Source organism: Pseudorasbora parva, chromosome 20 (genome assembly GCF_024679245.1).
Source record: "Pseudorasbora parva isolate DD20220531a chromosome 20, ASM2467924v1, whole genome shotgun sequence".
NCBI lineage: Eukaryota > Metazoa > Chordata > Actinopteri > Cypriniformes > Gobionidae > Pseudorasbora > Pseudorasbora parva.
The window spans coordinates 11,118,003-11,141,709 of NC_090191.1; the positions used below are offsets into that span (position 1 = coordinate 11,118,003).

The window sequence follows — 23,707 nt, forward strand, 5'->3', positions numbered from 1 at the left end:
AATGACAGATATTTGTTTTAAGCATACTCATTTAATTTTGTTCAATTTCAGTTAATTTCATTTTTCATGTCAAGTAAATGTACTTCGAAATGTAATTAAATGTAGGGCCCTAAGAACTTTTTATTTATAGTTTATACTGTTTAAAATTTTCTGGACTCTGCTTTGATGTTTAAATAAAATGTAACTGACTTTCATACATCTTGAGAACACAATGAATATTTTAAATAAAATCCAAAAGCTTTCTGTCCCTCCATTGACAGTCTAGGCAACTACCACTTTGACGCTTCAAACAGTTCATAAAGACATTTTAAAACTGATCCCTATGAATTAAGCGGTATATTCCAAATTTTCTGAGGAGACTTGCAGATTTACTCACATTAGTGTAAGTAAATGATTAAAGAATTTACATTTTTGGGTGAATATTTCTTCAATTGTACTGGCCCACCTGTCATTTATTCATCCAAAATTAAAAAAATTCTGTTACATTCCACATTAGACAGTAAATTTCATTTTTATGAATGGTTTTGCAATTCCTACCACTTCTTCACAAAATCCTAACATATAGATTTTGATAATACTCATTTTCTAAATGTAAAAGAATAGCAGAGTCCACAGTAAAACAATAATAGGAGGAACAATATTGTTGGAATCACTTTCAGAACAATTTTTTCCAGTTGATCAATCATAACTTTGAGTCTGGCCCCTTCCTTCTCTCTCTCTTCTCTCTTTCTCACTCTGAGCATAAGTCAGGAGTGAGAAGGCAGTGGTGGTATACGATTAAGAGTGTGCTGCAAAAAAGTGAGTCTCTATTCTTTTATTTCAAAATTTCTCTTTGTTTTTTGATCAATTGCAAAGTGCTTTGGAAGTATCTTCTGAATAGTTTTTAAGTTGGAGGAATTAGTGAGAAGAAAGACCTTTTACTCTTTATTTTGATGGTCCAGACAGCATTGATGGCAAGTAACTTGTACCTACATGTCAAATTCTAATTGCACCATAAGGATAGAAATGTGAGAAAGCTTCCAGAGAAGCTGTAAGTCAGAATACACAGGTGTATACAAGGTTGATGTCTTTATCTAAAAACCTGGCGTACATCTAATTTATCCTCAGATGTCGCAATAATTTTATTTCGTTTTTTATCTTTGCATCTCTGCAGGGTATCTTACTTTATTAACATTTATTATGCTAATATCCAAACCTCAAAAATATAATGCAAAGCTGATAACTGATCAACTGATCCAATATACAAATAAGATTTCCTTTGATTCTTCCATTCTCATTTTCATTTGCATCATTCCCTTACATCCTAAGGCTTCATGAGGCTTCTCAAATAAGAAATAGATTCCCATAGATTAACTGGGAATAATGTTAACTGACGGCATGAACATGCACCAATCAATTTACCTGGCTTTCCAGGTGTATCAGAAAATGGCATTTTCCACAGCTCATAAATGTTCCAAATTACTTGTAAATGTTATATCAGTATTGGACTGTGTTGTTTCTTAAGTCTCAGAGCTCAAATATTTAATAGGTTTTTGGTTATTTTAAGGGAGAATTGTAACATGATGTCAGGGTTCTGTCATTTCAGTCTAGTTTATTTTCTTTGTATTGTTGTGGCAAATTGTATAGTATAATAATACTTTTCATTTATAATGCACTTTTCTAATACGCAAAGCGCTACAAGTAATACAAAAAAATAAATAATGAAGTACAAAATAATTATAAAAATAACCATTACAGTGAACAACTCAATATAATACAGTTTAAAAAATTCTATGTGTAGGCAATTTTGAAAAGATGAGTTTTTAATAGCTTCTTAAAACTATCTAATGAAGGAGCACCTCTAACAGAGCAAGGAATTGCATTCCATAACCTGGTTGCAGCAACCGAGAAGGCTCTCTCCCCCATAGATTTTAATCTACAGGGAGGCTGCTGAAGAGTAAGAGAATCAGCTGACCGAAGGGAACGAGGCGGCGTGTACAGGGAGACAAGGTCACAGATATAAGAAGGGACTATTCCATGCATAGCTTTGTAAGTTAATGCAAGAGTTTTAAAAATGATATGTGACTGAACAGGAAGCCAGTGCGAACTATGAAGCACGACAGTGGTGTGTTGACGAGATGAAGTGTATGTAAAAACGTGTGAATTCTGGATATACTGTAACCGTTTGATTGATTTATCAGGTAACCCAACAAACAGTGCATTACAATAGTCAATCCTGGAAGTCACAAATGCATGAATAAATCTTTCAGCATCAGGCGGAGTGAGGAAAGGCCTAATTCTTGCAATGTTTCTAAGATGATGGAATGCAGACTTAATACTCTGTAATACTCTTAATATGTGAATCAAGCGTCAGATGAGTGTCAAAGATCACACCAAGATTACGAGCTTGAGTAGATGGAAATATAACACTGTCGTCGACAATCAAGTTAAAATTGCTAACTTGAAAAATAACTATGAATTGCTGCTGGTGTGCCAATAAGTAGAACCTCTGTTTTAGAACAATTGAGTTTTAAAAAATTGTGATGCATCCATTTTTTTATTTACGGCACACACTCTGAGAGAACTGAAGAGGTGATAGTAGGATCGGACTCAGAACTGATGTAAATTTGGGTGTCATCAGCATAAAAGTGATACCCCAATCCATGTTTCCTAATAATTTGCCCCAACTGAAGCATATACAGGACAGATCCCAGGACAGATCCCTGAGGAACACCATGGCACACCGGTTCAATTTGAGAATTGTTGTTTCCCAAGACAACACACTGAGAATAATCTGAGGTGAGATTTAAACCAATTAAGCAGAATACCAGTGATATCAAGCCATCTCTCCAGCCTATTTAGCAGGACAGAATGACACCCACAGAATGACAGTGTCAAATGCTTTAGTGTAATCGAATATGACCAAGATGGTAAAAGCACCAGAGTCAGCTAAAACAAGAAGGTCGTTCATAACTTGAACCAGGGCTGTCCCTGTGCTGTGTCCCTTTCTAAACCCAGACTGAAAAGGTTCGAAAAGCTTGTTGGAAGACAAGTGTGAGTGGAGTTGTGCCATAACCACACGTTCCAAAACTTTAGAACGAAAGGGTAGATTTGAGATGGGTCTGTAATTTGCTAGATCAGACTTATCACATCCAGGCTTTTTAAGGACTGGTATAATAGCTGAATATTTAAGAGCTTTAGGAACAATACCAGTAGTAAGAGAGGTATTCACAATGTTCAAAATGAGAGGACCAATTGAAGAGAGACACCCCTTAAGAACAGATGTTGGAATTGGGTCAAGAGAACATGTAGTTGTAGTCATTGGCATCACTAATTTTGAAATACAATCAGTAGTGACTATGTTAAAGCTGGTGAATGCAGAATCAGGAAGAATAATTTGATAGGTCTCAGAAATTGCAGAGCAGGTGGCCAGATTGATAGACTTATAGATGTTATTCATTTTTTCCATAAAGAAATGTGAAAACATGTTACACTTCTGCACAGAGGAACCAATTAGTGGTTTAACTGGTGCAAGAATACTGTTGATCATCTTAAAAATCTTATTGAGGTTTGCAGCACCATCTCTAATTATAGACAAGTTGTACTGTGTTCATGCTGCTTTGATTGCTTCATCATATTGACGCAAATGTTCATCATACATAAGTTTATGAACAGTTAAGCATTACTTCTTGTAATGTCATTCCAACTGCTTACTTTTTACCTTTAACTCTGTAAGGATTGAGACCTTACCAGTTACTGTACATATCTCATTCTGTGTCCTGGACTGCAAGGGTGAGGCTGTAACAGATAAACCACAGGCTCTGAGCATGTGGCTCATTATAGGGAAGTCAGAAACATATGTGGTTCTGAGTCACAGCCTGTGAAGAAGAGAAAAACAAAAAACAGTTCTGGGACTCACCTTCAGTGAGACTAACAGATCCAGCGTATGGTTTGTTCAGAGTCAGTCTACAGTTTCTGAGGAAGCACATTCTGAACCTTTTTTTGCTCATTCTGCTTGTGGTAGCAGACAGTGAAGCAGACTCAAGAAAGGGGAGGACCTGCGGGGCATAGGTAACGTCCCCTACAGGAGCCCTTCTTGGACTGACTTTTAAGGTCCAGGAGACATTGTGAACCTGCTCCATCTCTTCCATCTCAGATAGGGGGTATTCAAATTTAGAATCAGGCAGATAGGGATAGGGAATATCTATAATAATAATATAAGGCCGGTCTGAGTATTTCACAATCTGCTCAGTTACTGGGATTTTAAATCACAACCATTTCTAGGGTTTACAAAGAATGGTGTGAAAAGGGAAAAACATCCAGTATGCAATCCTGTAGGCGAAAATGCCTTGTTGATGCTAGAGGACAGAGGAGAATGGGCCGACTAATTCAAGCTGATAAAAGAGCAACTTTGAATAAAGCAACTGAAATATGAATACTGACTGACATAAACATAAACATACAATAGCAGAAGACCCCACCAGATACCACTTATCTCCATTACAAATAGGAAAAAGAGGCTACATTTTGCACAAGCTCACTAAAATTGGACAGTTGAAGACTGGAAAAATGTTGCCTGGTCTGATGAATCTCGATTTCTGTTGAGACATTCAGATGGTAGAGTCAGTATTTGGCGTAAACAGAATGAGAACATGGATCCATCATGCTTTGTTATCACTGTGCAGGCTGCTGCTGGTGGTGTAATGGTGTGGGAGATGTTTTCTTGGCATACTGCAGGCCCCTTAGTTCGTATTGGGCATTGTTTAAATGCCACGGCCTACAGCATTGTTTCTGATCATGTCCATCCCTTTATGACCACCATGTATCCATCCTCTGATGGCCTCTGACTTCCAGCAGGAAAATGCACCATGTCACAAAGCTTGAATCATTTCAAATTGGTTTCTTGAACATGACAATGAGTTCACTGTACTAAAATGTCCCCCACAGTCACCAAATCTCAACCCAATAGAGTATCTTTGGGATGTGGTGGAATGGGAGCTTCGTGCCCTGGATGTGTATCCCACAAATCTCCATCAACTGTAAGATGCTATCCTATCAATATGGGCCAACATTTCTAAAGAATGCTTTCAGCACCTTGTGGAATCATTGTCATGTAGAATTAAGGCAGTTCTAAAGGCGAAAGGGGGCAAACAGTATTAGTATGGTGTTCCAAATAATCCTTTAGGTGAGTGTATATCTGTCATTAAAGTGTACCGGAGACCAGCTAGTGAGAGCGATACGCTCTAGTGGCTTGACCCAAAGGTTGCAGCCTTTATCCTCATTGTTAGAGTGCCACTCTTTTTTTATTTTTTTTCATGCGGAAAAACCCAGGTTCCCATTTAGTCGGTCACTCTCGATGCCACGTCGGAGTACAGACGAATAGGAATCTCGCTAGCGAGAGCCAATCTACTTCGAGTGTAACTAAACGAGCCAATGCACATTGGCATGCAATGATTGCACCAGCTGCTCATGCCACGCAGCGCGGGTATAAATGAGGCACAGGTGCTTGCATCAAATTAGTCTTTTGCTGAGGAGCCGAGTAGGTGAATTGGCACCCCAGCAGGGCACAGAGGACATGGCGACAGGACGTGGCGTCTCCGTTCCCTCCTTCAGGGAACGAGGGTTACATACGTAACCGAGACATTCCCATTCAGTCGGTCACTCTCGACGCCACGTCGGAGTACCGACGAATAGGAATCCCTACCAAAGCGCCATGGCCTGTGCCCCCCTCCAGTGCCCTGTGTGAGCCTCCTGAACTCTCTTACCTGATGAGAGAGGGCTCACACAGAGAAGTCCATCACTGCTGTTCTGCATGACCCGCTCAGTGACTATTGGATAACATTTATAGCAATATATATATATATATATATATATATATATATATATATATATATATATTTATAGCGTTTAGTTACACTCGAAGTAGATTGGCTCTCGCTAGCGAGATTCCTATTCGTCGGTACTCCAACGTGGCATCTCCGTTCCCTCCTTCAGGGAACGAGGGTTACATACGTAACCGAGACGTTCGAGCAATAACTTTGTTGCTGGTACAGACACACCAGCTTTGCATTTACAAAACCAGGTAGGATGTAACCACGTTACGTGTCACTACTGTTTTATTAATTTATCCAGTTATTTAACAGAGTAACAGCTCACTACCAGTTCCAAAAACACTGCAACAGTATGTCAGGCAATTCTAGTTGTATTTTCCATCAATCTATTTCTTAAATTGTCCCTTGACTATAATCTGGCCCACCATATAGTAGCTATTTTTATTTTTATTTTTGGCCCGTGGCTAAATACAGGTGCTGGTCATATAATTAGAATTTCATCAAAAGTTGATTTATTTCACTAATTGCATTCAAAAAGTGAAACTTGTATATTAAATTCATCCATTACAAACAGACTGATATATTTCAAATGTTTATTTTTTAAAAACTAAGGAAAATCCCAAATTCAGTATCTCAGAAATACATGACCAGCATCTGCATACTTGCCGACCCCTGTGCTACTTACTCAACCACATGGAACCAAACCACTTTCCAGAGACTTTGGCATTGTTGTAGATTATTAGTATAGGATTGCATATGCATTAAGGCTACAACATACTGCACAAGAACAGAGAAATGAATGTTAGGGCTGTTAGAATGAAATTAAGTCATTTTGTTCTCGCAGCCCTGGTTTGGGAGTTCTCGCAGCTTGTTCTCGACACATCACCTGAGCAGAACTTTTTTTAGGGTGTCTAAGAACGATTGTGTGATTGGTCATACATTTAAAGTGGGCGTGGTTTATGCAGTAAAACGCAGATAATCGGCATCCGCTTTTCTCGTGAAGTATGGAATGTAAGATCCTTTTTCCTTTTTTTTTTGCTGCTGATGGACATAACAGTATGTTGGCTTTTGCATCTATCCTGCCTTCGAAAATCGATCAGATGAAAGTATCTCAGGAGACAGGAAGTGAAGCTAACATTAGATTCGGACGTGCCTCGATGCCTTCCTGCCTTCAAATGTGTTCTTCGAAGGCAGCATTTTCCAGGTTTCGGACGCAACCCTAGTGGCCTTCAAATCCTACGTAAATCACAACCTCCTAATATATCACTAAATAAAAAAATAAAAACTAAAGCAGTGCTTTAATCTAAATTGAATGTTTATTAAATGTAAATTAGTCCACATGTTAAGAGTAAAACTACTTCAGGTCTTTCTCTTTTTATCCTGCAGCTGTGAATGATGCCGACTGTTAAAGAGCTGCTCAAGAACTCGTTGGAGAATCTGGGGAAAGATGACCTGAAGAAGTTTCATTGGCAGTTAAAGAATGGTGAACAATCTATACCACAGTCTGAATTGGAGAATGCAGGTATCTTAGACACAGTGGATAGGATGGTGGAATATTTTAAACAAGAAGGAGCTGTAAAGGTCACGGTGGACATTCTGGAGAAGATTAAGCAGAATGACCAGGCTGAGATTCTAGAGACCAAGTACAATGAAGGTAATGTTTAACTTTCCTCTTTGTTCTGCAAATGTTTCTGTGTCATTCATGTTGCCTATAGTGAGCAAATCGTTCTTATGAACGGTTTCTTTTCAGTGAACCAATCGAACCAGTTCACCAAATCAGACTGAATCGTTCTAAACAGTTCGTTTCTCGAGTCAGCGCTGATCCACAAGTTACTCACTTTCGCAGTCCCTCTAACTAGAAATAAAATAACATACTTAAGTATATTTTACTTTAGTAACTTCAACAGTTCATTGAACTGAGACATGTTGTGCTGAGAGAACTAAAAACTCATTGAGCATGCGCGCGTACTACTGAACATACTGCAGTTCTCAAATCTGTACTGAGAGCTGTTTCTTTCGGACACGTTCAATACTGAGAACTGATGAGCCGATGAGCTAAGCATGCGTGTACTACTGAACATACAGTGGTTCTCGGATCACAGTACAGAATTGAGAAACGTTTCTTTTGAACGTGTTCGATCTTTCAGACATTTTCAATACTGAGAATCAATTAAATTTTGGATTTTTTGTTTTCTGAATGAGAAGAAATAACAGAAGCCAGACGAACACGTTCAGACACGACTAGGGTGACATTTAAGAAATAATAATCAGTGACGTTAAAAATCAGTGAAATCAACTGTTGCATCACTTACTTTTAAAGGCTTCTCAAAAGCCATCTGTTATAATCGCGTTGCGCGTTATAACCTATCACACGTTTCTATTGAGTTTATGCATGCAATGTCTAATAATCAGATGCGTTCAGATTAGGGTGAGTAAATCATAGGCTTGGTTTCATTTTTGGGTGAACTAACCCTTTCAGCATTCATTTTAACATTTAGCAAGGGCATATGGCAAATCTTCAGCAATAGATAAAGGCTTAAAGCAGGTTGGAACTGTTTTTCTTCGCGGAAGCTTTGTGTAAGAGCTAATTAAATATTGAATCTCAAGACTATATTTTGTGTGTAATAATTATTTATTTGAGACTAGTAGCCGTGTAATAAACGGCACATAATGTACACCCAGCCGGTTGTTATCGCAGAATAAACCCCTTCAGAGTGATGCAAGACGTTAGTGCGTGCGCGCATCCTTCAAATATCAAGTCAAGCGATTGAACAACACAATCAAGAATGGAATGTTATTTCACTGTTTTAAGATTAATCAGTCTGCCAACGGGCTTACGTTTTGGTTGCCCGTCTGGAAAACAGTGGTTCGGAGGATCGTGTTCCGGTGGTCCCAGTTCCGGTGGACTCTGTGCCGGTGGATGCTACTGGGCCGGAGATGCCTCCCAGGTGTCCTGCTCAATCCGCGCCGGCGCCCTGCTCTGCCCGCGCCTCCCTGGCGTCCTGTGATTCAAGATATTTGTTTATTTCTAGTCGGAGAGACTGTCATTCATGTCAGAAACTTAGTAACTATAGTAACTTGTGGGATCAGCGCTGATTTGAGACGCGAACCGTTTAGAACGATTCAGTCCGATTTGGTGAACTGGTTCGACCGGTTCACTATAAAGATTTGGTTAAAAAGAACGATTCGTTCGCGAACCGGACATCACTAATGGGCACGCTCTGCTGTGCAGCTGCACTGCGTATTACATAGATAAAATTATAAGGATACAATTTTGCTTCATATTCTCGAGTAAAGGATTTTCCCCTAGAGTAGCAATACTCGTTCCCTCTCTCAGGGAACCGAGTTAATAACTTGATTAACATGTCGTATAATACTACATTAGTATTAACTACATATAACTACATTTCTCAATAGCGTGGTGAAAGTGTCGGTTTTCTCAATCAAATACCTCTTCAGTAGTGAAGCTCTTTGTTGATCAAGTAGTGTGGTAGCATCCACACAAGCTACATATTTCCAAACATTTCTGAATATGAAGCTCAAATTGGAAATACAACCGCTAAAGTCACAGGTATACTTCACTTTCTACTTTCTGCTCACGAGCCTTTGAAAGTATTCCTTTGGCCGTGAGCTTGGAAAGACTGGTTTGGCTCATGTCGAAATAGTGGACTTTTTTCAAGACCTCAATTCACTCATGCATGGCACGCGCTGTTGTACACGCATTGTCCGCGAGGTCACAGAAGAGAAACCATCTTTTCGATGCAAATTTTTGAAATCGTGTGAATAAACACCTCTTCTTAAAAAGATTGGGGTCCAACTTGGCCACCTCTTGATATGTGGTTGCAGAAACTTGTTTCCATGGAGAGCGAGAACACGCACGCACGCACGCACGCACACACACACACAGTCATTAAATATAAATACTTGCTTTTTGTGACATGTTGGTACAGGCAGGTCTTAATTTGTTAATTAAAATAATAGCTTAGGTGTAGTAAACTACTTTTGCCAAGTTGCTGTAGCTTAGCTTGCTACATTTCATAGTGTACGACTTACGGTAATATGAATCAATAAAATGAATTCTGAATTTGAAAATTGGAATTACAAAGAAATGCTATGCTATGTTAAAGTTGATCAATTAATTATTGCTAAATGTCTTAAGTGTATGTTTTACATATAAAGTGTACTAAAATATCTCTCTCTCTCTCTCTCTCTCTCTCTCTCTCTGTCTTTCTCTCAGTTAAGGCTAAGAGATCTGTTCCTGATACATCTGATAACTATTCAGCAGTTGTCACCCATTTTCAACCACCAGCACAAACAACAACAGTTGGGACTGGGACAAATGCTCCTGTGCCTGTTTGTGTACAACAGCCAGTAGGAGTTTCACCTCATCCTGAGAGTCAACCGCTAACACAAACAACACAAGATGGGACTGGGACAAATGTTTCCGTGCTTCACGAGATTCAGGGATTCCTGCAAAGCAGACCAAAAGCATTTGGGGTTGGACATTTTTCATAAACTTTTCATTTTCCAAATCATGTTTATGTGTCAGTGTGAGGTAAGAAAAGTACATGAATAAATTCTTTTTTAAAAAAAGGAGCTGTACACATATGAACAAAATACATTTTTATTGAAAAAAATGTGATATTGTTTTGGTGACAATGCAGGAAAGAAAGCATTATAAGATATGGATTATATATTACAAAGCAAAATATCAGTCTCACAGAAGAATGTGTTAGAACTTGCAAACTATGAAAAAATGTTAAGTAATAATGTGCTCATCTGCCAGTCAGTCAGTCATTTTATACAATGAGAGTACCAGTCCTTCCTAGTACAGCTGACATACATTTATATTGTATATTATGTTTTGTTCCCCAAAATTGTTTACTGTTTCACTTACTTTATAAAAGACTCTTGTTTTTCACAGATTGCCCAGATAATTATTGGTCTGTTGACTCTCCTGTTGGGCATTGTGTCTTCAGCATTTCATGCAGTATCCCTCTTTCTCTTATTTGGTATTGCTTATTGGGGATCTCTGATCGTAAGAAACAATTATACAATTTTGTTCTGTCTTTTATAATACAAGTTACATATTCCAGTAGAAGTCTTGATTTTTGTCTTTCTCTCTGCTCTCAGTACATTATCACAGGCTCACTCTCCATTGCTGCAGAAATCAAACTGAATTCACCCTTTGGTTTATGCTTGGTATGTACACGTCGCTTGTTATTTTTAGGGGTCCAAGCTCTGGGGGTGCCTAAACCCTATTGTGTATTGATTTGTTCTCCTTCATTTTCTGCCATAAAAGTATATTGGGCATCAGTGACCATAATTCGTACACACCTAAAACTTGTGAGGAAAGTCTCAAATGTGTGCATCTACTCAAATGCAGACACAGCTATCCAACGCTAGGTAGCGCAGTAATACATTTTTTTGAATCCTCAAATTTATACAGTGAGGAAAATAAGTATTTGAACACCCTGCTATTTTGCAAGTTCTCCTACTTAGAAATCATGGAGGGGCCTGAAATTGTCATCATAGGTGCATGTCCACTGTGAGAGATATAATCTTTTAAAAAATCCATAAATCACAATGTATGCTTTTTTAAAAACTATTTATTGTATGATACAGCTGCAAATAAGTATTTGAACACCTAAGAAAATCAATGTTAATATTTGGTACAGTAGCCTTTGTTTGCAAATCACAGAGGTCAAACATTTCCTGTAGTTTTTCACCAGGTTTGCACACACTGCAGGAGGGATTTTGGCCCACTCCTCCAGACAGATCTTCTCTAGATCAGTCAGGTTTCCGGCCTGTCGCTGAGAAACACAGAGATTATCTCCCTCCAAAGAATCTCTATTGGGTTTAGGTCTGGAGACTAGCTAGACCACGCTAGAACCTTGATATGCTTCTTACAGAGCCACTTCTTGGTTATCCTAGCTGTGTGCTTCAAGTCATTGTCATGTTGGAAGACCCAGCCTCGACCCATCTTCAATGCTCTAACTAAAGTAAGGAGGTTGTTCCCCAAAATCTTGCAATACATGACCCCGGTCATCCTCTCCTTAATACAGTGCAGTCGCCCTGTCCCATGTGCAGAAACCACTCATCATTCTTCTTCCTAAAAACACGTTTAGTGGAATTTTGACCAAAAAGTTCTATTTTGGTCTCATCTGACCACATGACTTTCTCCCATGACTCCTGTGGATCATCTAAATGGTCATTGGCAAACTTAAGACAGGCCTGGACATGTGCTGGTTTAAGCAGGGGAACCTTCCGTGCCATGCATGATTTCAAACCATGACGTCTTAGTGTATTACCAACAGTAACTTTGGAAACGACCTCAAACAGGTGCGTCTACTTTAGGATAATAAATGGAGTGGAGGTGGACATTTTAATGGCAGACTAAGGGTGCGTTCACACTTGTCATGTTTGGTTCGATTTAAACGAACCCTGGTGCGGTTGCTCGGTTAGTGCGGTTCATTTGAACATATGTGAACGCTGCCATCCGAACCCTGGTGCGCACCAAACAAGCGGACCGAGAACGCTAAAAAGATGGGTCTCGGTCCGCTTCCAAACGAGCTCTGGTGTGGTTCAATTGATATATGAACGCAACACGGACCAAAGACATGTAAACGGACCAAAAACCGGGCGTATAATGTCACAAGATGCGACGCATAATGCAGCTGATTTGACGACGCGGCAAAGATCGGTGTATCCAAAATGAGTAACTTTAACGTTAGAGGGCAAACGTGGCGCAACGAGGAAGTGCCTAATCAATAGGCTACTTGGTCAGACGGGCATGTTTCGAAAATGCTAGAAAAAACACACAAAAAGCATAGCTGGCTCTTCTCATCAAAGTTCCTGTGTTGCCCATTATTAGCAGGTACAGACGACAGAATGGCCGTCTTTTTTCTGCACAACGGAGGAAATCCTGCTGCTGTTTTGAATGTTTTGAACATTTTATGAGCTCTTCATGAGTTCTCAGCGGGTAAAAATAATGCCACATGTACACGCATAAAATGATCGCGTTTAATCCAGCACACAGCGTTGTTTTGAACATTTCATGAGCTCTTCATGAGTTCTCTGGTAAAAAATAATGCCATATGTACACGCATAAAATGATCGCGTTTAATCCAGCACACAGCGTTGTTTTGAATGTTTTGAACATTTCATGAGCTCTTCATGAGTTCTCTGGTCAAAAATAATGCCATATGTACACCATAAAATGCCCGCGTGTAATCCACACACAGCATTATTTTGAATGTTCGGTAAACGAGCTCCTACGTCATATAAGCCGACCAATCAGGTTGTTACCATCTCCCTATGCCTTTGGTTCGGTAACTTTAGGTTCGCTGTTAAAAATGCCCGTGTGAACGCTAAGCGGACCAGGACTATTATGTTTTGTTTTTGTTTTTTGGTCCGGACCAAACGAACCAAACTAACCGAACTACAAGTGTGAATGCACCCTAACAGGTCTTTGAGGGTCAGAATCTGATAGACAAGTGTTCAAATACTTACCTGCAGCTGTATCATACAAATAAATAGTTAAAAAAATCATATATTGTGATTTCTGGATTTTTGTTTTTATTTTTTAGATTATGTCTCTCACAGTGGACATGCACCTAAGATGACAATTTCAGACGCCTCCATGATTTCCAAGTGGGAGAACTTGCAAAATAGCAGGGTGTTAAAATACTTATTTTCCATACTGTATCTTCAATATATTATTTTCTGTCTATTAAAATATTTGCACATTGCAGCTAGGGTTATTGCAGACAAACTGATTTTGATTAATCAAAGCATTATGATGATATTGTAAATTAAACAGTCTGGCAATGCTCATTTGACACATATTAATCTTTATCTCCTGAATGTAATACCTAAACCTACTGAAACATAACAGACATTGACAACGAGTCATTTTGAGAATTCACAGCAAATTCTGTCAAAGTTGCACCTATAAGAGATGAATAACTGAAATTCCTTAACACAGTAAGTTTAGGAAGAGTACATTTGAATCTTCTTGTGTGAATGTTATAACATGACTCCTCTGCAAAAACTATAATAATAAAGCAATGCAATTTCAGGGACTGATGATGTAAAATTGAAATGGCATACCTTGAAATGTTTGTAAATAGTGTGAAAATGAGTATGTTTTTAAAAAAAAAAACACTTTTGAATTGACATTTATTAATGTCTTGACAGAATTTAAACACAGCTATTCACACAAATAAGGTTCAAAAAGGTTTTTTCTTATAATTTTTCATCAACTGTGCACAAACTCCATGAACTCAGATCAAATCTTGAGCTGACAGATAAAGCTTCATGGTACAACAGAGCCGGATTGGAGTGTTTTTGGTTAAACAGACTCAGTTAAACAGACAGAGCTGCCAGGACAGATCCCTGACAATTGGTGCTTCAATGCTGATGCTTGTGGCTAGAATGAATTAATTTACTTATGTCAAATATTGTATTTTTCCATATATCTTTCTAACTGTGTTAAAATGTTCATGTTCTGTTTTTTCCCCTACCTACAGGTGAAAGGTTCACTTGGAATGAACATTTTCAGTGCTTTAACTGCAGGCATTTCCATTATTCTAATTTCATTGGATTTGGTTATAATAGGGTCATCCATGCCTGTCTGCCACGGTTATGAATGTGATCCGCTAATGTTTATGGTACGTCTCTAACTTTTAAATTTGCATTTATTTAGTAATTACAATAAGTGCTAACAACTTGAGTACAAGTACTGAAAAACAATGACTCAAGTAAGAGTAAATAAGTAGTTGTTCAAGTGAGTGTTACAAAGCACTTTAATATTATTTTTGTAAAATGAATTTTCTGTCAAATTTTGTGATAAGAAGCAACATGAGCCAACAGAAGCAATTTTTTCAACAACAACAACAAAACTATATGGTGGTTTTGGGGCAAAAAAATAACATGTATATCATTAATTGTCATGTTTGTGCTATGCTAAGCAAAAAATCTATACCTGTTGCCAAGAGCAATTGTTTTATAATTTTTATAATAATTTTTAAATGTAGTCCACGTAAGATCTGATGAATGTTTTAATAAGAGCAAAAACAAAGAACGGCATGTGAGAGGTTTGATCAAAGAAATTACTGATTATAACAGAGTGAATAGAAAGATGGCTGTAAAAACATAGTAAAGTCCCTGACAAAAGTCTTGTCGCTTATCTATTTTCTAGAAATACCTGATATTAACCTGACTTTTAATTAATTCATTGGTGTTAGAAATAGCTCATATGAAAAGCTAAAACCCTCCCAAATGATGTTTAATGCACTGAAATAAATAATTTTCACAGAAAAAATATTTATCATTTAATCAAGACAGAAAGGTCAAATTTTGGCAAGACAAAAGTTTTGTCGCCTATACAGAAATTGAACAAATTTACTGCAAATACAAAAATATGTCAGCAAATTAAGTTGTGGTGCTGTGAGATCCAAATTTAATATCTTGTATGACTTCCATAAGCTTGAAGGACTGCATCCATGCGGTTTGGCAAGGATTCATACAATTTATTGATGAAGTCATCAGGAATAGCTAAGAAAGCAGTCTTGCATGCCTCCCAGAGTTCATCAATATTCTTTGGTTTCGTCTTCCATGCGTCCTCTTTCATCCTACCCCACATATGCTCAATGATGTTCATGTCTGGTGACTGGGCTGGCCAATCCTGGAGCATCTTGATCTTCTTCGCCTTGAGGAACTTTGATGTGGAGATGGAAGTATGCGATGGAGCACCGTCCTGCTGCAGAATTTGGCCTCTTTTATGGTTGGGAATAAAAGAGGTAGTTAAGATTTCTTGGTATTTTAGACGATTGATGTTGCCTTCCACCCTGCAGATCTCTCGCACACCCCCATACTGGATGTAACCCCAGACCATGATTTTTCCGCCACCAAACTTCACTGTTTTCTGGGTGAATCTCGGATCCATTCGGGCACCAGTAGGTCTCCTGCAATATTTGCGGCGACTGTGGTGTAATTCAACAGAAGATTAATCTGAAAAATCCACCTTCTGCCACTTTTCCTGCATCCATCCTTTTAGCAGGCTGTGGGCCTTGGCAAATGCCACACGGTTTTTCAATTGTCTTTTGTTTAGTGCTGGCTTCTGGGCACTGATTCGACCATGGAGGCCATTTCGAGACAGAATCCGACAAACTGTTCTGGTTGACACGGACTTCAGGTGACCAGGTCTCGTGGAGCTCTGCTGCAGTGGAAAATGGGCTGGCCTTGGATTTTCGAGCCAACAAACGGTCCTCTCGAGCAGTTGTCTTGCGGGGTCTGCCTGACCTGGGCTTGTCAAAAACGTCTCCAGTCTCTTCAAATCTTTTTTTTTTTTTATCCTCTGTACTTGACGCTGAGACACATTGAAGGTGTCTGCCACATCAGCAGTGGATCTGGTCTTCAGCCTCTTGATAATCAAAACTTTAGTCTCAGGGTTAATCTTAGGCATGTTTGCAGAGGTCTAGTTGCAGTTGATGTGAAGGTCTAGTGTACTGGGGTTCTTTTTATACACACTTGAGACCTAATTGATCCATTATTAGTCACAGGTGAAGCTCATATGACAAGGTGACAACACTTATGTCTTTGCAAAAATTGACTCAATGGGCTTTACCAAGCTGTGAATATTAGAATACTTTTTGAAAGTTTAGTTTTTCACTGAAACATTATCACAAAAGCTGGTGGGATTAAAATGAGCCATTTCTTGTAAAAAAAAAAATCTTGATTAGAAATATATTTCAGCGGCACTTTAGGTCAATTTGTACACAAGCGACACGACTTTTGTCAGGGACTGTATTAAACTTGGGTACAGGTTTACATGTTTAATAAAATGCTCTTTTTTTCTTTCTACTGAAAATATATACAATACTACTGGCACATCCGGGAACTGATTCTGTCAATTTCATCACAGCCTCTTTTTAGGGGAAAATAAACTAGACTTCCCATAGACTTCAATAGAAATCTTAGTAATTTCTTACGTTATTCATGTCTGCCGGCTGTGTACGGATGCTGTTTTGTGCTGCTATTTTCTACTGAAGTCTATGGGAAGTCTAGTTTATTTTCCCCTAAAAAAGGGTTGGTGACAAAATTCCCAGATGTGCCAGCCCAGTAGTAAGTACAGCAACGAACTACACTTTTACGGCTATCTTGATTGACAGATGCACATAAATATTACTTAAACTTAATTCACTGTTGTTGCTAATGTTTAGGGTTATTTCAGTTTTCTTAATACATATAGTTTAACTGCATTGTTAATGAGTGCAAGCTTTGCATTAAAGGTGGGGTAGGTGTTATTTCAAAACCGTTTGAGAAAAAGGACTCGTGGAGTGGAATAACAAACTTGTAGCCAATCAGCAAGCAAGGGGTGTGTCTACTATTGATGGTGAGAAGAGAGGCTCAGTGCGCGTCATTATTCAAAACACACGAGTCACACAGGATGGACATTAGCCAAGAAAGAACTAATATATGCTGGCTTTTTTCTTGATTCATAGACCGTAAAAAAATATGGACGACTCAGCATCCGTTCATCCGTTTCCGCTTGCCAGATTTGAAGCTTTCAGGTGGCCTGCACGGCGCTGACATCTTAGGACAGAGTCTGCGCAGTAGTGATTTCGGGACCAGAGTTGCGCAGTAGAGAGCAGGAAGTAGAGCAGGAAGTACTGCTTCGATATCAAAAGCCCGCCCACGCTCTCACAGATGGAGAACAATTAATTATGTTGGTGTGAAATAAACAGTTATTGAAATGTAGAAATTAAAGCTAAAGCTCCAATCTGCTCCCAAAAATCCTGAAAAAAGTCGATCAAGGCGCGAAAGCTTCAGTAGCTGAGAGGGAGACTGCAGGCTTGGCTTGAATATGCTTGTGTGTCATGTTCGCTTGTTTGTCCATTTGCACCGTATGGAGCATCTAAATCCCCTCAGTGTTTCAAGGTTTCAAGCGTCAGCTCACAAAATGTGTCCGACAGGTAAGATACTATACTTCTAATATATGTTTGTTTCCACTTTTCATCTATATAACCCATCCGGTCATAATTGTAATATGTCGTTAGCTGGACTATAGAGCTTGTATACTAACGTTATCGAGTTGTTCATGAGAACTGTTTGTGTTTTGTGATTGCTGTAACTCTAATCTTGTCATAATTGTAAGATGTTGGTTAGTTGGACTATCGGCTCGTGTTCTATTGAGTTGTTCATGAGAGCGGTTTGCGTATTTGTGATGGAAGGGGTGACTTTTTCATTGAAAATCGACCTGGATTAGTTTCCACACAGATTCTGCCATAGTCGTTGCCTGGGTTACGTATGTGTGGGGTGGAGCTATCAAAATAGGGCCGAGACCCTTTTTGGGGGTAGGGGCGTGTTTGTTTTGGTAATTTGAAATATAAACAACGGTTACCAGATAGCACTTACCCCACCTTTAAACTGTGTGCATGCATTTCGGACACTTGCATTGTTCTTGCTCCGTCCATACAATAACCGCATCCTTTTATGTGCCGAGTTTCACTACAACTTCAACTTTACTTCAACTGTTCAGTGCTCTGGTGATATCAATGGTATGGTCCATTTCTGGAGCTGCCAAAATTACAATTTAAAGTCAGAATATGAGCATAGCTCACATTAAATTGACTAAAATATTTAAATGTTAGCGGCACTAATTCAAAAAGCCAACAACAATGATTGGACGTCAAAGCACGGTTTGAATGCCCCACCCTCGAGCTGAATTGGGTTGTGTTTCCCAAAAGCATAAGTTGATCATAGAACAATTGCTACAAATGATTTCTATGATCAATTTAGGCTCACAATGCTTTTGGGAAAAGCAGCCCTGGAGGTTTTGATTGGCTTGGTACCTATGAAGGTAAAAGAGTAGAAAAACTCGAGAGCATGTCGATGTGAATTTGAGAACTTTTACAATAAATATTTGTACTTGTATACTTACATTTATATTTAAAGCTCCAATGTGAAAACCTGTAAAATAAAAATCTATAGTTGAATGTTGAGATTCAACTATAGTTGAATCCACCCTTCAATTTGCCCTCGCAGAAAAAAGTCACAAACCTGTTTTCTGAATTTGAAGTTGTAGACAAGTAGTCACAAAAATGTGTAAAATGCCATTCACAGAAATGCGCTGACAGACACAAACTTGTAATACACATTTGCACATATTCTATCCTTCACATTCACAATCACAGTACAACCTCAATTGAGGCACTTGCATATTAAAGGGATAGTTCACTTTAAAATTTAAATTCTGTCATCCTTTACTCACCCTCAAGTTGTTTCAAACCTGTATGAATTTCTTTCTTCAGCTGAACACAAGGGAAGATATTTTAAAGAATGTCAGTAACCAAACAGTTAACTGGAACCATTGACTTCCATAGTAGGGGAAAAATAAATACTATGGAAGTCAATGGATCCAGTTAACTGTTTGGTTACTGACATTCTTTAAAATACCTGCTTCCCAATCAGTTCCCTAGTTCAGTAGTCAGGGAAATGATCAGGACATAAGTCAATGGGCTGACTCCCTGATCAGTGCCCTGAGTCCTGAACTAGGGAGCTGTGTTCAGCTGAAGAAAGAATTTCATACAGGTTTGAAACAACTTGATGGTGAGTAAGGGATGACAGAATCTTCATTTTAAAGTGAACTATCCCTTTAAAAAAAATTGCGCCTTGACTTTTGCTACTATTTTGCGGTATTTTAGATGCTTAACTAACTTGTTTACTTGTAAACTCTGTGGTGGGCCAACGAGAGAGAAAGGCAGGGCAGAAGGAGAACGCAAAGTAGTTGTTGTATTGGATGGCGCCTAGCCAATGAAATGGGACTTCTTTTGTATGCAACGATGTCACAACACCGGACATTCTAAAACACTTAACGTGAAAAACGCTTAACGTGGTTTAAAGACAGTGGAAACTCTTTTTGTACTGAGAAGCAAGATTTTTATTTAACAGGTTTCAACATTAGAACTGAGTGAAAATTTTAGCAAACAAGTATGAATATTTACTGTACACTTTCTCAAATTCACATCCACATTGAGTTTCGCTACTCTTTTACCTCCATATGTAAACCATACTGCATTGGTTTGAGAGGTGCTCGTCAAATTCAAGCTCGCACTGTTGTTCTATTGGCAGCTTTGTCAAAGTATAATAAATATAGCAAAGTCAAAGACTTTATTTTTATTAAACTCAAGTAAAAGTACCACAATTGTTACAATACTGAAGTAAAGAAATTTGTAATAAGTTACTTTCAATCTCTGCAAAAGTCAAGCCTTAATCTGCATTCATCAGTCCAGGCCAACATTTCATAAGTATTTTATAGATCCTTACAATTACTGATCATTTACAATGCAAAAAGGCATTAAAAACTCCAAATGCCAGTTTGACCCAAATATGTTGACTTGCTAAATGAACATGGATGGAAGATTCTGGAATGCTGAGCAGACATTATACCAGTGTGAATACTAATTATCAATTATTTTGTCATTTATTATTATTTAGAACCAGAACCAGCTCATGGGAATCAGTAGTGTATTGTTGGTATTCGCCTTCTTCGAGCTTATCATCTCCATCAATCTGTCAGCATTTGCATGTAAAGCCACCTGCTGCAGTTCTCCACAGGTGAGTGATGTATCAAGTTAGGGGATTCCAAAACTTTTTTATCAGCTCAACTCAAATATATATTAGGGCCGGGACTTTACGCGTTAAGATTAATTTATTATGGGACTTTAACGCGTTAATTAAGATGAATCACGCAAAAAATAAATAACATAATTTTAACCACACTTATTTTTGCACCGCGGAACGTTTTTCAATGAATGAGTTTCGATGGACCGATTATACTGGAACACCAACTAGCGTTCACGAGTCACGACAACAACAAACCATAGTGAACATGAATGAAGAAGCTGATGAGACTGCTTTGCTTGGCCCCGTGGATGGGAAATTTTGTTTTAAAAAACGAAAGGATGGAAGCGTCGACAAGAGCATGGTTGTGTGTAAGCTATACAACAAGGAATTTGCGTATCACCGCAGCACATCGAGCCTCAAATATCACAAATATGCTTTTGCTACACTTAATGGCAAACATTGCACTGGTCTGCTGGACTGAAATAAATAAACAATATTTTGTTGATTAAGCTTATGTATTCAGTCATTATTCAATGGTATACTAAAAATCCATGTGAAAAATTACTTCTCACTTTTCTCAGGTCAAATATTTATATACAATTAAATGTGATTAATTTCGATTAATTAACTACAAAGCCTCTAATTAATTAGATTAATTTATTAATCGAGTCCCGGCCCTAATATATATTCTCATATATATATGAGAAATAATTTTACAACAGGGTTCACGTGGGTTTCAGGAAACATTTTTTTATGCTGGCAATCCCATCGTAGTCGTTTCAATATCGCACCCCTAAAAATTCACAGTCACTTATACCAAAAATACCCATTTACATTAATGTATATGTACAAACCGATTCCAAAAAGTTGGGACACTGTACAAATTGTGGAAAAAAAAGGAATGCAATAATTTACAAATCCCATAAACTTCCAATTTGATTCACAAATAAAAGTGAAATTTTGAAATGTCATGCAAAATATTGGCTTATTTTGGATTTCATGAGAGCTGCACATACAAAAAAAGTTGGGACAGGTAGCAATAAAAGGCCAGAAAAGATGTACATATAAGGAGCAGCTGTAGGCAAACTTGCAACTTATTAGGTTGATTGAGTATAAAAATGATTGGTTATAAAAAGAGCCTCTCAGAGTGGCGGTGTCACTCAGAAGTCAAGATGGGCAGAGGATCACCAGTTCCCCTAATGCTGTGGCGAAAAATAGAGGAGCAATTTCAGAAACGAGTTTCTCAGAGAAAAATGGCAAAGAGTTTAAAGTTATCATCATCTACAGTGCATAATATCATCCAAAGATTCAGACAATCTAGAACAATCTGTGCGTAAGGGTCAAGGCTGGAAAACCATACTGGATGCCCGTGATCTTCAGGCCCTATGACAGCACTGCATCACATACAGGAATGCTACTATAATAGAAATCACAACATAAGCTCAGGAATACTTCCAGAAAACATTGTCGGTGAACACAATCCACCGTGCCATTTGCCATTGCCGGCTAAATCTCTACAGGTCAAAACTATCTAAACATGAACCAGAAGCGGAGGCTTTTTCATTGGTCCAAGGCTCGTTTAAAATGGACTGTGGCAAAGTGGAAAACTGTTCTGTGGTCAGATGTACTAAAGTGGACAAGGACACCCCATTTTTTTTATCAGCACTCTGTTCAGAATCCTGCATCTCTGATGGTATGTGGTTGCATGAGTGCGTGTGGCATGGGCAGCTTACACGTCTGGGAAGGCACCATCAATGCTGAAAGGTATATCCAAGTTCTAGAACATATGCTCCCATCCAGATGTCATCTCTTTCAGGTAAGACCTTGCATTTTCCAACATGACAATACCAGACCAGATACTGCATCAATTACAACATCATGGCTGCGCAGAAGGAGAATCCGGGTATTGAAGTGGCCAGCCTGCTGTCCAGATCTTTCACCTATAGAAAACATTTGGCGCATCATAAAGAGGAAGATGCGACAAAGAAGACCTAAGACACTTTTAAGCAACTAGAAGCCTGTATTAGACAAGAATGGGACAACATTTTTATTCCTAAACTTTAGCAACTTGTCTCCTCAGTCCCCAGACGTTTGCAGACTGTTATAAAAAGAAGAGGGGATGACACATGGTGGTAAACATGGCCTTGTCCCAACTTTTTTGAGATGTGCTGATGCTATTAAGATTTAAATTTATTAACTTATTTTCCCTTAAAATTATACATTTTCTCAGTTTAAAGATTTTATATGTCTTCAATGTTTCATAAATGAGGCCCAATGTTTTCCCTGTTACAGGTGTGCTTGTTTTTTTCTCTTTCTCTCGTTCACTCCCTGTCATTTTCTTAGGCTCAACCTATCTGAACTCCAGTTGGTTAGGGAAGCTGTCGATCTCTATTAAACGGCCAGATGTCAAATCCTCCGCTGCCAATCAAGTTTCCCTCTAGGATTTAAAAGGACGCCAAAATGAATGCGAGACAGTCGGCTTGGCTTCCTTGGCTCTCTTTAGTGTTGTCAGTATTGTTTACTGTGTGACAGCCTTAATCCAACCTCTTTTAGTTTGCCAACTCGTTTTGGATATTGTTTTTCTACTTTCCCCTTTGTTTTCTCTCTGGTTTTGATGCCATTTTTCTCAGACTAAGAGAAAGGTGGACAGGTTAAATGTCATGTGACTTAGTGCAGCACCTAGGTAACTCATTGTATAGACACTCAAGAAAGTGAACACCACCCTCAGTAAGTTTTGTATTTGTTAGTTAGAGTTAGGGTGTTAGCTAAAGTTAGGGTGTTTTGATGCTGAAGATTAGATTTATTTTATATTATTTTTCTGTTAGTTAGGTTAGAGGTTTAATTACAAGCTAGACTTGAGTTTTGTTTTATTCTTTTCTATTATTTGGCATCACTTGTGTCCCTTTCTCTTGGGGTTTATTATTTTGTTATTATGTTTATTATTTAAATTGCTTTGAATTGTAAATATTTCTGTAGATTTTTCTTTGCTTATTTTCATTATTACTATTATTAAAAATGATTTGTACATTTCTTTTCACTTGTATAATAAATCACTTTTAAAAACAACCCAGTGATGTGATGCTCACTCGTGAAATCACCAAAGGGCTAGTAGTGGGAAGTTCGGATCATTTTACTGACTCGGATCTTTGAGTCTCGCTCAGCAAAATGAACAAATCTTTTTTCGAGTCATTTCGTTCATTTCACCAGAATGACATGTTAAATAGCCCAAGACATCTAGTACTTATGAAAATGTTGATTACATTTTA

General features: G+C 38.3%; 1 protein-coding gene across 2 annotated transcripts; it reads left to right on the forward strand.

The window, feature by feature from the left end:
• Positions 1–753: 753 nt before the first annotated feature.
• Positions 754–23,462, forward strand: LOC137049337 (membrane-spanning 4-domains subfamily A member 8-like). 2 transcript variants are annotated; one of them, XM_067427858.1, is made up of 8 exons: positions 754–798; positions 7,197–7,464; positions 10,048–10,307; positions 10,735–10,848; positions 10,944–11,012; positions 14,342–14,482; positions 20,313–20,432; positions 22,785–23,462. In XM_067427858.1, the coding sequence occupies exons 2-8, from the start codon at positions 7,203–7,205 to the stop codon at positions 22,797–22,799; spliced, it is 981 nt and encodes a 326-aa protein (XP_067283959.1). In that variant the 5' UTR covers positions 754–798; positions 7,197–7,202; the 3' UTR covers positions 22,800–23,462. The 2 variants fall into 2 exon arrangements, with proteins under 2 accessions (XP_067283959.1, XP_067283960.1); XM_067427859.1 differs by having other exon boundaries at positions 20,319–20,432.
• Positions 23,463–23,707: the final 245 nt, after the last annotated feature.